The following is a 16,467-nucleotide window of genomic DNA, read 5'->3' as shown; positions in this document are numbered from 1 at the left end:
ATATACAGTAATTGATTATTATAATATCCAATGTAAAGAAAACAAGAATGAGGTGAAATTTAGACATTATGTTACCCTCGCGAAATGTGCGAAGTCTAGGTAAACCTGTGCGCTCTAGTATATATGTAGTTTATAATTGCTGCATCGGTTATATATTAAGTACCTATACAATCGGTTATGTTGCACATATGTTGTGCTTATCTATTATGCACATATGTAGACTGTTTTATTACATGCATGTAGGGCTTGTTTATTAAATGTATATGTTGTCTATTGTATTATATATATGCAGCACTTGTCTATTATGTGTATATGCAGTCTGTTGTATCACATATATGCGGCAGGTATCTATTACGTATGTGCAACACTAATTTATTAACTACATAAATAGTCAAATGTATTACATATATGCATTACTTTTGTTTGAATAGGCAAATCACATACTACATAATGCAACGTGTTTGCTATGAGTCATATGAAATGTTTCAAGGTATTGTATTAAACATATGAAGTTATCATCTATTGAATGCATACGGAATGTGTTGTATTACATATACGCATTAGTTTTGTTTGAATAGGTAATTGACATCTTCACGTAATGCGGCGTGTATGCTAAGAGGCATATGGAATGTTTCAAAGTATTATATTACATATGTAGTTATCAGCTATGCTAAATGCATATGGATTATGTTGTGTTACATATGTGCAATGATATTGTCTGATGTATTACATATATGCATTACTTTTGTTTAATAAGCAAATGACATCTTTATGGAATGCGGTGTGCTTGCTAGGAGGCACATGGAATGTTTCAAGGGCAAGAATGAAGTTGTTGATTGTGATCTAGTTAATAAAGATATTAGATATATTGAGTAGTTAAAGCGTTTTAGAATATTCTATGCCACGAGTATTTTGCTTTCAGGTGTCAATGTATGCAAGCAATGAGTAATAGAAAATGCAAGAAACACGAAAATGGAAAATCCTGTTAGAAATGTGACCCAATTCCTACAAATCCAACAATGAGACTAGTTAAAAGTGTCTTTTTTAGTAGTTTTATATTGGTGTTATGTATGATGGAATTTGTGCATCGGTTATTTGAACATGTTATTAGATTTGAATATGAATGTTATAATATATACGTGGTGTTGTTAATTGATGTATGAAATTTGTAGCAAATTGTTATGGTAAAAACTTGTATTAATGTATGCATAAATGCATGTAATACATATATGCAATACATACATACATTTTATATGCGTAATACAAACATATAATGTTAACAAGTGTTGTATATTATGGGCTGATGTGCATTTGCGTGTCTCTGGAAGAATCCTCCACTTTATCTCCAAATTTTCCCCTATGTTTGGGTTTTCCTTTGTCCAAAACTTTAAGAACTTCCATGCACGATCAACATTTATTTCGAGCAATCAATGCTACCAAAACACAAAAGATATAATGTCTAAAAGTTGGGGTTAATAAAAAAACATTTTTTGTATTATTACAAAATATGTAATGATAACAATAATACGTATATGCAATAGATGAATTATTACGCATATGCAATACTCAATACTTGGTATTAGACGTATGCAATATCCGGTATTACACATATATAACAATGTAATATGATCATAAGCCAAACCAAACCTGCATAATATAATGTTTGAATAGTTAAAAAAAGCTGTCTCACAACATTCCTTTTGTTTGTATTACATATATGCATCCAGTATTGCATATGTGTAACATTCGATATAACACGTGTGATACATGTTATATTTATTATTACAAATTGTGGGGTACTATGACATATTCTATCATTGACACTTGTGTATGTATGTCAGATGTGTTGTTTCTGTTAGAAGCCTTTGAGTCAACCTTGTACCAACCACCAGAGTCAACTAGCATAACTGCAAGAGCTATCTCCTTTATAATATGATGATACATTGTAACAGCCCCTGCCAAACAAAGCTTCAAGTATTATCATAACCTGAGAATCCATAAACATTTTTGCAAATTTAAAAATTATATATGTAATACATGTATTACATAAATGTAATACTATATAATCGGGTTGAGTGTAATTAGGGGCGGACCGAAAAACCGATTACCCATACCATAAAAGACTGAAACATGAACATGCTATATTATATTCGGGTTTTGGGTTCTTGGTCAGGCCATATCTTACTTGTATTTTTGGTTTCGGGTCAGGTATCGGCCCAAGAATTTTTTTAATTATTACGTATATTTAATACTAACAGTATTACATAATATGTAATGCTTGGTATGACACATCTGTAAAACATATATTGTATATATGTAATACTAAATAATAGAGGGGAGCATAATTAGGAACGGACCGAAAAACCCGATTGCCCATACTGAAAAATACCAAATTCCGAGCGTGCAGTATTACATTTGGTTCTTGGTCAGGTCATATCTTCCTTGTATTTTTGGATTCGGGTTAGGTATCGGGCCAATTCTTTTTTTTTTTTTATTATTATTACATATATGTAATACTAAAAATGTCATAAATATATGTAATACTCAGTATTACACGTGTGTAATACTAGCGGTGAGAGTAGTTAGGGGCGGATAAAAAAACCTGGCTACCCAGACCGAATAAAGGCCGAAATTCGGACCTGCAATATTACATTCGGTTATTGGTCGGGTCATATCTTCCTTGTATTTTGGTTTTTGGTTCGGGTAGTAGGAAAAGACAAGGGCTGCCCAGGTTTTTCATGCCCAAACAAATTTGTAATTAAATGTATAAAAAATATTTATGATATTACCATAGTTGCGGGTATCCTGATCTCGTGTCTTCACTTATGCTTTACCTGTTAAATATATGGCCGATCATTATCACATTACTTGTTTAAAAATCGAATTAACAAAGCCAAAAACAGAAGCATGAATCAAAGTTCAAATTAACAACAGTTTTCATGCAAGAACATCATTAACTATCTACTTGTTTCATTGATAGCTCGTTTTCTTTTGGGACCTTCATCAAACAGTTGGTAGACATTCTCAATCAAACAATTAATTACGTATTACTTGTATTATACAGCTTGTCCAGTTACCTAATCCATGTATGTAATTCATGTATTAATACACATAGGTAATACATGTTTACACATCATAAAACTTAAATCCATTAATTAGGTTAAATTGAGGGATCTATCTTCCTAATTCCAAATGAACTCATAATTAACAACTGATTATCTACTAATCATGTCGTAACTTGTGATTAATCAATTAAACTATCAAATGTATACATGAAACAAGTTAATTATCATTCAATTTACTGATTAAAACAAAAATAAAAGAAATTAAATGCTCGAATTGAAATACCTATAATGGCATGATAAACGATTGAAATAATCAACAATTATGGTTCAGTACAATCAGTTTTGTCATGATCTTTGATTTGCAGACGCAAATTTCGGTTGAAACAAAGGTCTGTGTTGAGATTGTTGCACATAGAGGCTGATGAGTCTATCGAACAAGGAAGCGACGTTTGTTTTTCTATATTGAAGGCAATTTACAATTATAACCCTAGAGTTAGGAGTTATCTCGTTCTCTCCCTAAACATGAGTTCTCTCTTAATCCTTCCCCTATATATATATATATATAAACTTCAAAATTTACATATAAACTTTCAATCCAATTAATTCATAGTTAGTAACTACTGCCACAACTATTAAGTTCTACAACAGTGTACGTGAAGGAAAACGTTAGTCAATTCATTTATCTCGAACGTAACACACTTTTGAGTTGTATGTTTAAAGTTGGTTTCTACGTAAATGGTCAGTTTTTCATCTTTGGATATTGTAGCATGTTGAGTATGTGAGATACCTAAAACATCTCCAACATTCATGTAATATGCAACAAAAGGCAGTTGTTGATCTCATAACTCAAAACACCCTACCTACAATAGACACATCCATTTGGTTTTGGTTTTGACAAATAAATTAATCAACATGAACACATCTCTAAGAGGTATTATATATCTATTTGGTGTATACTGATTATGCATCTCGGCTGCTAAGCTGTGAACGCCCAATGTGAGATAGCCTTGAAGACGCCATAAAAGGCGTCTCTTCGTCTACGTTTATATCTGATATGGAACTAACCGGATCATCATCAATGTTGTCATCGTCAGGTGCAAAGACGTTAGAAGACTTCTTCTCAATCCTCCATTCCTGCTCATATAAACAAAATAAAGATCTTAATCACACAAACTAAAAGATTATTTTTCTTTTAAGCATTCAAATGCAAAACTGACCTTAGTCATTCGTTCAGGGATGCTATCGGGAGGTAGTTGAGATGCTTTAACATCCTTCACCTTTATGTAGTTGTACATAACTACACCACAAAGTGCTGCAAATAAAAATAACCACCAATCAGTAACACTTAAATAAACTTCATATGCATAACACTTAATGAGTCAAACACACTACCAATGGCATAACCAATAATATTCAGCCCGGTAATGGTGGACTCCGGAAATATGACAGTTGAAAGAGCTATAAGTATCCAATCTTTCAACACGCCTGCAACCCGAATAGTAACCGCTCCAGTTCTACCAATCACTAGAAATATTGAGAAGTTTAAAGCTAAAGCGCACACCGCGTTTGAAAAGAAAATCCAAAAGTTAAACTGAATCTGTGAAACTTCCATTCCTGTCTTCTCCAAGAAATACCAAGGCACAAAGAGAAATGCAAAACTGAAACACCAAGAAGTTATACAATACATTGAAAAGAAGTTACATAATCATAACTAGGGGTGTTCAGGGTTCGGTTCCAAACCGTGAAACCGTCCAAATCAGTTTGGTTTCACGGTCGGTTTTTTCTCTTAGCTTTCGGTTGGTCGGTTTCAAATATTTTAAAGTTTAAACCATACTGAACAGTTTGGTTTGCGGTTTACATCGTAATCCGGCCATACAAATCTGAACCGGACCGTAAGGTTTGATTATATATCTCTTCCAAGTATTCTATGTTAAATATATTTAATTTTTTGTATTAAACTGATTAATTTATAAATGAGTAAGCTCTTAACTTTTTTGAATTAAAGTGTGCTAAGTGGCTAACTCTTCACTCTTTAACTTATTGAGTTCACTGTCAAAATCACTGCTCTCAACTTAGAAATCGAATTTTAGAGTTTTGATATCCTATTCTTCTAACAGTTGAAATGCCCTTTTGGCTGCTGAAATTGTTTTGCTATTGGTTCTGCTTTATGTGATTATGTTATCTAGTGTTATTTTTTGATGCTTATACAGAGGAAGCTAACATTAAAATATATCTGCGTCAGAATTTCTGTAGATATTATGATAATGAGCACATTAATAGTATTGAAGATGATGATAATTGAGAGGTTCAGAGAAATGATATTGCTGATTTGGAATAAATGGAAGGGTGATAACAATAAAGCTAGATAAATCTTAAAACTGTTTTAAAGTTCAATGGTTCGGTTTTGGTTTTCGATAATTAAAAATTGTTACTAGCAGTTTGGTTTACGGTTTGACCTAAAAACCGTCAAAACCAGACAGTGAACACCCCTAATCATAAGGGTAAAACTACAGTTTTGGTTCCTCTGGTTTGCCCTCTTTAACCATTTCAGTCCAAAAAAGAAATCTTTTAACAAATCAGGGCGTGACGTTTATATTCTATAACCAGTGACAGTTTAGTCACTGGTCCTAATCCAGTTAGATTTTTCAGTTAAATAAGGTCATGTGCCACTCACATGAGAGGCATTATATTTCTTTTTCATTTTTCATCAATCAATCCATTATATATTTTATGTTTCAAAAATAATATACTTGAAGTAAAATAAAAGAAATGTATATTTTTTAAATTAACAAAATATATTATCAATATGATATGCTTATAAGATATAAACAATGTCAACGAATGCTTTCAAGGTATCAAAATATACATTACTAATATTTTACACTGAGTACAATACTTTTTAAAAATAAAAAATATACATTGGAATTATTGAAAAAAAAATAACAAACAACATAATTTGCTTTCTATAGAATTAAAAATCCAGATACATAAGTTTAAAAGCACAATAACATCACATAAATAGAAATAAATTTTACAATGTGTTTATTACAAAAATAAAAAATAAAAAAATCCAGGACTAAAATGCCCCACATGTGAGAGACACATGAACTTATATAACTGAAAAATCTAACTAGAATCAGAGACCAAAATGGTTTTAAGATTCTTTTTTGGACTAAAATGGTTAAAGAGAGAAAACCACAGGAACCAAAACCATAATTTACATTAATAATAAATTGTAAATACCTGCATGGTGCTATGTAATACAAGCTTGTTATCGGATTCAAAGTCAAACCCTTTTTTTGCAAGAGGACTTGAGTCAACACCAGCCTCAAAGCTTCTGCAAATATGCCGGTGCATTGATAAAGTGTGCCCACCACGTTGAAATGTATTTCCCCATAAGATGAGATCACAACTCCAACGCTGACAAGCAACATGTTGAAGAACACATCCCACCTAAGCTTGTCCGTGCCACATAGGACAGCCATGATAAGTGTTGCCACTGGCACTGTATCATAGTTTTAATCAGTCAGTTATTTGTTCTCCATCTAACAAGCAATATTTTGATGGGTTCGTTTACATACTTAGCGCTTTTAGCATCTGAATAAAGGCCACTGATATATGCAAGTAAGCAGTGTTGCCAAACCTGCAATCATGCCGACTCACTTTGTGTTAAAAATATAGCCACCGGCATATTCTAAAATAGATATTTTTAGTTACATACCAGAGGCTTGACGAAAAGAAAGCGCTGATGGGAATTACACATGTTGCATATCTAAAAATAACCAAATAATAAAAAAAAAATTGGAAGAAAACAAGTGAAATGATTATATATTTTTAGTTAGATATCTTACATTTCAAATGTCATTTTAACAGGAGCAACAACCTGCAGCATCATAGGGAATATTCAAAAGTTGAAAAATGCACAACATTAAGAAAAAGTTGAAGAATATCAAAATACGAAAAATTTAACAAAGAACGATACCTTGAAAACACGAACAAGAAGGAATGCTACAGCTCCAGAAAAGCCCATGTGTATCATGGTAAGTGTGATGGGAAATGGAAAATTGAAGTATTTGGGAGAGAGAACCCACTGCAAATTGAAAAAAAAAATAGCATGTATGATGAAACTTCTTTTGAAATGTATATTAAGATACAAAATATTGAGACATATCGTGCATAGTAGTTACCTTATTATACAAAATCACCCCAGATGACAGCAAAATGTAGATTAACAGGTACAGGTAAGTCAAGAAAAGTGACTTGTTAATCATTTCTTTGGCAGTTTACTTCACAAACTTTTAATCAGTTCCCAGATCTCTACTATACAATGATTCTCTCCCCAACCTAACATAAAATATTTTGTTTCTCCTGACCTGTTTAGCTAGATTTGTACTTGTATATCACAAACATTATCTTTGAGATAATGTAAATGATAACCACTGCAAAATAACATAGCCGAAAACCATTAAATTTAGAACAAATGCAAACAAGCCTCGCATAGACCTGTACTTGTATATCATAAACTCTACTTTGTGACGTAACAAATAATGAAATTGAGCAGACCAGCTAAAAGACTCGTAACCTTGTCATTCACTTAAATATCAATGTTGTAGCTAAAATGCTAATCTAAGCAGGCGGATGTTCATTGAGATTAGAAGTGACAACATCTGAAGCACACTGTACACGTATTGCCAATATAGTACAAGAAACCACAGGTGGGAAAATTCTCTTAGGATAGATAAAGCACATACATGATAAGCAAGTATAATTCAAGATTAAATTCAAGGCTTAATGTGAGTAAGGAAATATCTATAGTCGATAAGGGTGTGACTATAAGCTCACTGTCGAGAAATGACATCAGTGCAGCCTACTTAAGAGAGTGGTTTTAAAATGCACACATCACACGATGCAATGGCTCTGAGTTTTCTGAATCTGGTTGAACACTCTGACCATCGATTGAGCATTGGGTTTGACTTTCTAGTATTTTAAACAATTTAAACCACCTATTGAACAAATCTAACCTTTTTTAGTCATGACGAAAATCTCTAATATTTTAGCGTTTAAAAGTTAACAAATTAAAAATACTTATCTATAAATAACTCTTTAGTATTCATTCTTTTTAATAACAAACATGATGTGTGCGCATTGACTTTCAGAAACTTTGTATTTTAAGGTAGTATTTGTTAATGTTTTCCTCCTATCTTTCTCCTAATTTGGCCAATATAAACTTAACAGAAAGTCCTGATTCAAAGACTGCTGGCAAACTTAGATCTACAGTGGCAGAAATAGGATTTACATCCAATGTAAATGAATAAGCATCGTGGTAATGAAACCCTAGAAATTCTTATGTTCTGAAAGAAAATGTAAAAGTAAGTAATAATAGTTGCACCTTTAAGATAGATCTGTGCACCGTGATTTGATTTAGATGAACGAACACACAGACAGAGAGTGTGTGTGTAGGGTTTATAGAAACACGGAGACAAACAAACTAGTTTATGTTATGAGAGACAACAGATCTTTCTTTCGACATCACTTGTACCGCGTGTTATTGTTCATTTTTTTAACTTTTACCTACGCATTGTCAATGGATTCTCCAAGGGTTCTTCATTTATTTCTAGAGAAAAGTAGTTCTCAAAGTAATGGAGTGAAAATGTTATTGTTTAAGGTTAAATTTGAATAAACAATATACCGTTCGTCTCTATAATTTTATAATGTTTTTGAAAGTGGTTGTGAATGAATGAGAGAAAAAAAGTAATGATAAAAGATGATGTTTTTAGTGTAATTATAGAGATGAAGATGGAGATAGAGAATGAATTGAGAATGCTCTTACGTTGCGATGGGTGTAAAATCACTAAGAGAACATAACTGCAACTTAACTTGCCATGCCAAATAGCAGAGCATCATTATAGCCTGGATTGGAGATTTAAGCAAAGAAACCAAGAATGCCACCACCATTGACAACTGGAAATAACTGGCAACTAGGGTCGGCCCTACAGTGTAATCGAGTAAAGCTAGGGCTTTAGGCCCCTAAATTTTTAGGCCTCGCTTAAAAAAAAAAGAAAACAAAATTATATAGATAATGTAGATTATTTGAAGTTTAATTCATTTAGCATGTCTCCTTGCTGTTGTGTAGCGGTGACAGTGCTCAGTCGGGATCGTGAATGCATAGGCTCGAAACCTAGTACCATCGCCTTTTTTTCTTTTTGCTTTTAATTGGCGGTGTAGAGGCCCCTTTAAGCTCAAAAAATATCTAATTTAGTTACTTTTCAAGTTTCAATCTTGCTTCTAAGTTTCAATACTGATGAGACTAATTATTTTGTTTATTGTGGTGGTTATCTTTTATTTTTTTTCCCATGTCATATGCCTTTTTTTCTTTTGTTGTTTGTGCTATGTGTAATTTTCTTTCTAGCATTTGTATTGTAATGAGATATTTTTTTGTTACTTATGTACTAATTAAGATATTTTTATATCAAGGTTATGGAACAAAACAAACTACAACTTTTACCAGCAAATTATTTATATATTTTTTAGTTTGGTGTGAAAAAATAAAATTTAAATTGTGTTGCATAGCTAAGGATTAAATTTTGTTAATGTATCTGAATAATTTTAAAACTATTAATCAAACAAAGAGAATGCAAAAGGCCTCTGATTTTTACTTCGCTTTAGGCCACCTAAATGTTTGGGTCGTCACTGCTGGCAACCCATCTTTCTATTTTCCACATCAATATACCGTGACACCACCATAGCATCATCACCTAATTGCCACCACTACGGCTCTATCGTACCACTGGCTGCCACCGCCACCGTCTAGATCTTTTCACCACCATCACCACCCAACCACCATATTCAACATATAGGGGTTTGATCTTTAGAGAGAGAGGGGTTATGACGTTCGATAGGTGGCTGAATTAACGATGGGGAAGGTTGCTAATGTGGTGTGGGTGTCTTGCCAGAGATGGAAACTATCTCCACTAAGACATGTACACCATTTCCACTGTCATTGCTCGGAAAGGGAATGATGCCATACTAGTGAATCTGGGATGTTATAATGTAGAGAGATATCTTACAAAATAGATTGAGCCCCTATGGATAAAGCACTAAGGTAGAAAAATAAGGGGATTGAATAACTTCACTTGCAGGAGTATTAAGATCCACATTTTGCATAGGAAAAGCCCTAGCACCCCGGTTAGCCATACTTAAGATGATGTTGCCAGCACCTATCACCCAATGAGAGTTGCCCATAATAATACTAACATGAGGGCCCCAATTTGTAGAAACAAGTTCGTTCTTTCTTTTCTTAATATTTTAACGAACATAATTTTGAATTCAGTGATATTTGGATACTTAATTAGAAGTTTTTAAATAAAAAAAATTAAGTTTATTTAGAAAATTCTTGTTTAAAAATGTGAAACTAAATCGATTATGTCGATGTCTATTCGATAATTATATTGTTATTCATTGACAAGAATTAAAAACTAAAGCGTCATTTTCGTCCTTGTGGTTTGGCAAATAATACGAATTTAGTCCAAAAAGTTTATTTTTTGCATATGGATCATCAACGTTTCCCAATTCTTGCCAATTACATCCAAATCACTAACCCCGTTAAATTTAATCGTTAAGTCAGGGGTAGACATGTCTTTTCACCATTTCTTTATTATATGAGTAAAGTGTCAAAATCGTCCCTGAGGTTTGGTCACATTTGTAAATTTCGTCCAAAAATATTTTTTTTCGCAATTAGACCCTCGCTTTTTCCCAACTGTTGCTAATTTCGTCCAAATTGTTCACTCGGTGTAAATTCAACGTTAAAATTATTTTTTAAATGAACTTAATAAAAAAATGTATTACATCTATACTTGTATCTATACAATTTTGAAAATAAGACTTCTCATACGATAGTAGTTCTAACCACTCAGCCTAAATACAAAAGAGGCGTTACCTTTATTTATATATTTATCAATTTACCACCCATAAAAGGAAAGTAGGATATTAAATTGTAGCAATGGATGTTCTTCAAGAACTATGTTTTTTTAGCTACACCATAAAAAAATATTGAGAAGTTTCAGAGGGCTTCTCGACTTTGTTATAATGACAACATAAAAAATAACATGTTAACCCATTCAATTTTGTGAATATTTTGTTTCATTTTAGCATCGTTTTGCATGACATGCTTCACATACAACGTTCTGATCACCATTGAAGGAAAAATTAATGTTGACATAAATATTTCAAATATGATAAAAGTTAGAAACATTGACAAGCATGGGGGTGACATGTTGAAAGTGTTTGTGATTTTTTCTTAAATTTTAATAGTTGAGGGAAAAATAGTCAATTTGTCAAATTCCGAACCTTTTGATTATTTCAAAAAACGCCCTTAAAAAAATAAACTTGAAACCCGAATCATGTTTAAAATTCTAACTTTCATACTTTTGACATTTTAAAGTCAACACTTTGAACCCATAACAAATTTGACGATAAATCTATTTTGCATTCTCAAACTTTTAAAATACTCAAAATTTTCATTCTTGGCCCGTAACAAATTTTGACCTAAATGTAGTTAACTTGTACCAAACAATCTATTTACCAACTTTTGACCCATAAAATCAAATTTAACTTCCACAAAAAATCTGAAACAATTTTCATTTGAGAAACATAATTTGTTGTTATTTTTGGAATTCATCAAGTATTTTGAAATATATAGTAAAATAATATGTTAATATTTATATTATAAAAATTTATAGATTTTATATAATAGTGTAAAAGGAAAGTGAATAATTATTGATTTATTACATATATTAGGGTATATTAGTTTTGGAGGGAAAAAAATTGTAAGAATTAACCAAAACATGACAAGTGTCACATTTATTTTACTTTATTAGAATAGGTAGATTTTAATATATCTTTTAGGCTTACAAATTTATGTTTATGATTTGGTTTTGGTATCATTGATACAAACTGAATTTGCATAGTTTCAAAGCGTCAACACGCGAATTTTGTTAATGAAATTATTTTTTGATTTAGTTTCGGTGTTGTAACGCAATACCAACCGTATTTGTGTAGGCTCGTCACCGCGATGCGCGACTTTTTTGATGTGTTAATTTGTTGTATTTTAAATGTTGACAAAATTGCTTTTTTTACTGAATACACCATCAGCCCGACACAATGCGTCAAGAGTATTACCTACTTACCTAGTTTTTAATCAACATTAAAATTTCACATATGCGTGGATCAAACTAAAATTTATGAGCAACTCTACTAAAAACATATATGATAATCTAATTGTGTATTAATTTTGCTTAATTTCTAAGTATAATATTTTCATCAAATACTTGTGTAGTATACAGACCTTGATATGTGTTATCATTTCCTATAAATCTATAATTAGCTCATCATGTTTAAGTGCTAAATAAGAGTTTGGTTAAGATACTCAAAGTGAGTAAGTTTTATACCATTTAAGTTTGTTTGCTTGAACATTTAAATGAATAATTATGCAAAATAACTATTTTACCCCTCTAATTATTTCATGCTAAATGAAATATATATGTTTGGTTAGAACTTTCAACGATAAATAATTATAAAGAGAAAATGCAATACATCATCGATGGTTTGGTTAGAACTCTCAATAAGCGCTTTGGAGTCGGAGTCCTCCATGGTTTGGTTTGATTGAATGATATTTTTCTCGTGAATTCTGTAGTGATTCATTTTGTCACACCCCAACCTACGACGGAACATGCCGGTGTCACACCCCGACCAAAGGCGGTGGAACATGCCGGGGCGTAACGTATTGATTGGACAGTAGCTCAAAAAACACTAAAGTGAAAATAATTATTTAATTTCATTAACATTAAACAAGTACACAATTATAATAATCGAATCATATACACATTTGGAATAAATAACCTAGGTCAACTAACTATCTTCGATCTTGATTACATCAAATACTTGAACCTGTAATATGTATAAAAATAAAGTTTGTCAAAACGAATGTTGTTGAGAATACATAGTTTTGTTTTATACATAGATAAGTAAATCACAATTCATATGTAAATGGTGAGCATTACAATAATTAAGAAAATGCGAACAACTAGATAGATGTGCACCCAATCCTATTGATACAAAATCAATGTACTTGGGTAAATGTATGATCATACTAGATGAGAATAGATGAGGATGAGATACCAACCACCAATCATAAAATAAACATTAAAGCACATAAATCATAATCATAGAGCATGCAATAAACACACATAAGCATATATTGAATTGTGTTTTGAATAGATGAGATAATAAACATGAGAAAAGTGAATAAGGCATACATGCTACCACCAAAATATAAAAGACGGAAACAGGGGTAGGTAAACTCACTGACGAGTGGATTAGTGAGGATGAGACATGATAAAGATTAAAGTGAAAACGGTCGAGCCCCTCGAGATGCGTCGACAAAAATTCCTAGTTGTTACAATAGTGTAAATTATATAAAAGCGGTAAATTATCAAGTCTTGTAACGTTTTGGGATTTGATTGGTTCTAAGTTTGATTAAAATATTATTAGTCTAATTGTAAGGCTCCGTTCCCAGTAACCCTACCTTGGTGTTGGATTTACTCATAAACATAGTTCTAAAATCAGAGTTAATTAAAAACTTTCGCGGAATACTAAAACATCAACCATCATATTACAAAACAACAAAATCTTGTCTTAACAAAAGTTGAATTGTCTTAACATAACATCATATCTCATAACATTTCTTCCGCGAGATGCCAGTTTTCCAGTCCCTACCATGTGTCATCCTCAAGCCAGCTCCTTTAACCTATTTAACTGCGTGCATACTAAAATTCAGCTACGCTGAGTGAGTTCTAGTTAAGCAGGTAACATACATTACGTTCATATTCTTACACATGTTTATATATATATATATATATATATATATATATATATATATATATATATATATTCGAAGACACATATTATGTTCGTTCTTACTTTCGTACTTCCATACATTCATATCTTTACTTACCTTCTTTATTTTTATACATACATAACCGTTCTACGTTTTAAAGAGCCTTTCGCCCTATGACCTTCGCAGATACTATTAGGGTCTGCAACCCTTTACTCTTCGCATATATTATTAGGGTATGCAACCCCGTACTCTTCGCATATATTATTAGGGTATGCAACCCCGTACTCTTCGCATATATTATTAGAGTATGCGCCCGTTACCAATTCAACCATACCTGTCTCATCAATCATTCATATAATCATCATATAATAATAACATTCAATACATGGTCATAGACGTATCATAAACTTACCATTCAAGTAAGTGTATTATCTATCACATAGGAGTATGCACACAGCCCCGAAAACATAACGCATAAAAGGGGCTAGAACTCACCTGAAGTCGGTTTCTCTCGCCGTTAATGGTAATGCCCTTCCTTAACTGTGCACGGCTAACTGTACAACACATTACGCGTGTTAATTGTCCATTACTACTACTTCTTACATCTAAGTTAATGAAACCCTCAGCTAACGGGGGTCCGGGGGCAGCGCCCCTGGTAGCGGGGTCTAGGGGCGGCAACCTCTAGCAAGGTCCAAGGGGCAGAGCCCCTGGCTGGGGTTGAGCTGTAATTTCGTTAACATGTCCTTCATAAAAAACGCATCAGAAAATGGATTTCATGTAATTTCGCATGGGAATTTCTCATGGAATTTCACTTGGAATTTTGCATGGAATTTCGCATGGAATTTCGCTTGGAACATGGAATTTTGCATGGAATTTCGCATGAGAATTTCGCTTCGTATGGCCATTTCGCTTCGCATGGCATGCGATGCGAAATACTTAGATTTCGCATGGCATGCGATGCGAAACCCTTTTTGTGCGAAATAGACCTGATTTACCTTATTTTGTTATTTTGGAGCCATTTTACCCGAGACCCTTCCTTAGAATCCGTCTTAGACCTTTTTATGGGTTTTTGGTTGTACCAACTTTGTATACCCGTGTTTCTAATAGTCCAACTGTCACCTTTTTAGCTTAAAACGCACCCAAGAGGTTATAACTTACCAAGTTTATGTTTTACATTTTACAGCCCGATCTACCATTCTATCAGTTTGCATGTCGAAACCGACCTAAAACTTAACCTTTTTAACCAAAACCCACATTCGGTTCTAGGGTTCGGTTCAGATCTGAAACAACTCGAGGATCTGGACGTGATTCTTGGTGTTTGATGGCGTACACACACGAGGTTCTTTCTTTTTTCAGCTCTGGATTGGTTTCGGGTGTTAGAGGGAAAGTGTGTGTTATGGTGGAAAGAAATGGTGAAAGGAATGAGAGATGGCTTTATATAGGAGGCTATGGGCCCCACCATCCACTTCCATACCAACCCAATCCTTATCCAAATACAAACACGCACACAATTAAACTAACGACACACCGATAGTAATAAAACTTTCCGTTATTTATTAACAGAAATACGGATGTTACACTAATTATAATAATTATTAAGGTTTTATTATGATTATTACTATTGCTGAATAAATAGAATAGGTAAACTTTATATAATATTTATCTACATGTACATTTTGATGAAAAAATATTGTGTATAATATATTCTATATATGTATAAATAATCATTATCAATAAATAAAAAATATTAATTATTTATAAACATTATATAATATCTATCAATATGTATATATTTATTAAATACTAATTATTGATTATATGATACACATATATATATATATAATACTTTAACGGAAAAGAAAAAAAATTAAAAGGAAATTTTTTTTGAACCTCCTAAGATTGTGCGGTTCGTTTTAATATACGACGAAAATATATATATTTACTGGTATTCCAATTATATAAAATGTATATTTAAAAATTTTAATTTTCTATAATTAGCATCATGTTTAAGTGCTAAATCAATAAGAGTATGGTTAAGATACTTTAAGCCAGAAAGTTTTATACCATTTAAGTCTATTTGGTTGGAAATCTACATGAATAATTATGCAAAATAACTATTTTACCCATTTGAATTATTTCATGCTAAATGAATTGTATCTGTTTGGTTAGAACTCTCAATGATAAATAATTATAAACAGAAAATGCATTACATAATCGAAAATCCAAATTACACATCATTCCGAAAAAACCATAGAAACATATTAGAATTTAAATAGATATTAATAGTTTGCGTATTTTTATCAATGGAAACATACTATCAACGTAGTAAATAATAGAAACAATCATAGCTATAATGGAGAAAGTGACGGCCTTTATCCATCATTCTAAGGGCCAATTACTCCTTTCTCATTGAGATTGCAAGTCATCAATTTCAACCACCCTTAATGATATAACCAATCTCACATTATCACTGAATTCTCTCTGAAAATCTAGAGTATTTTCAAGTAT

The 16,467-nt window shown here is 32.2% G+C and overlaps 1 protein-coding gene across 1 annotated transcript; it reads right to left on the bottom strand.

The window, feature by feature from the left end:
- Positions 1-3,920: 3,920 nt before the first annotated feature.
- Positions 3,921-7,489, bottom strand: LOC143562752 (putative sugar phosphate/phosphate translocator At3g17430). Its single transcript, XM_077050473.1, has 9 exons — positions 7,253-7,489; positions 7,048-7,155; positions 6,917-6,948; positions 6,787-6,837; positions 6,647-6,708; positions 6,309-6,570; positions 4,458-4,723; positions 4,283-4,377; positions 3,921-4,199 (listed from the first exon to the last, which is right to left on the bottom strand). Exons 1-9 carry the CDS (start codon positions 7,334-7,336, stop codon positions 4,026-4,028), a joined length of 1,134 nt encoding a protein of 377 aa, XP_076906588.1. The 5' UTR covers positions 7,337-7,489; the 3' UTR covers positions 3,921-4,025.
- Positions 7,490-16,467: the final 8,978 nt, after the last annotated feature.

The sequence above is a fragment of the Bidens hawaiensis genome, unplaced genomic scaffold (genome assembly GCF_021521415.1).
Source record: "Bidens hawaiensis isolate Kalapana, Puna unplaced genomic scaffold, B.hawaiensis_p1.1 tig00021062_1, whole genome shotgun sequence".
NCBI classification, from domain to species: domain Eukaryota; kingdom Viridiplantae; phylum Streptophyta; class Magnoliopsida; order Asterales; family Asteraceae; genus Bidens; species Bidens hawaiensis.
The sequence above is the reverse complement of the archived record's forward strand: the minus strand, read 5'-3'. Positions and strand labels throughout refer to the sequence as shown.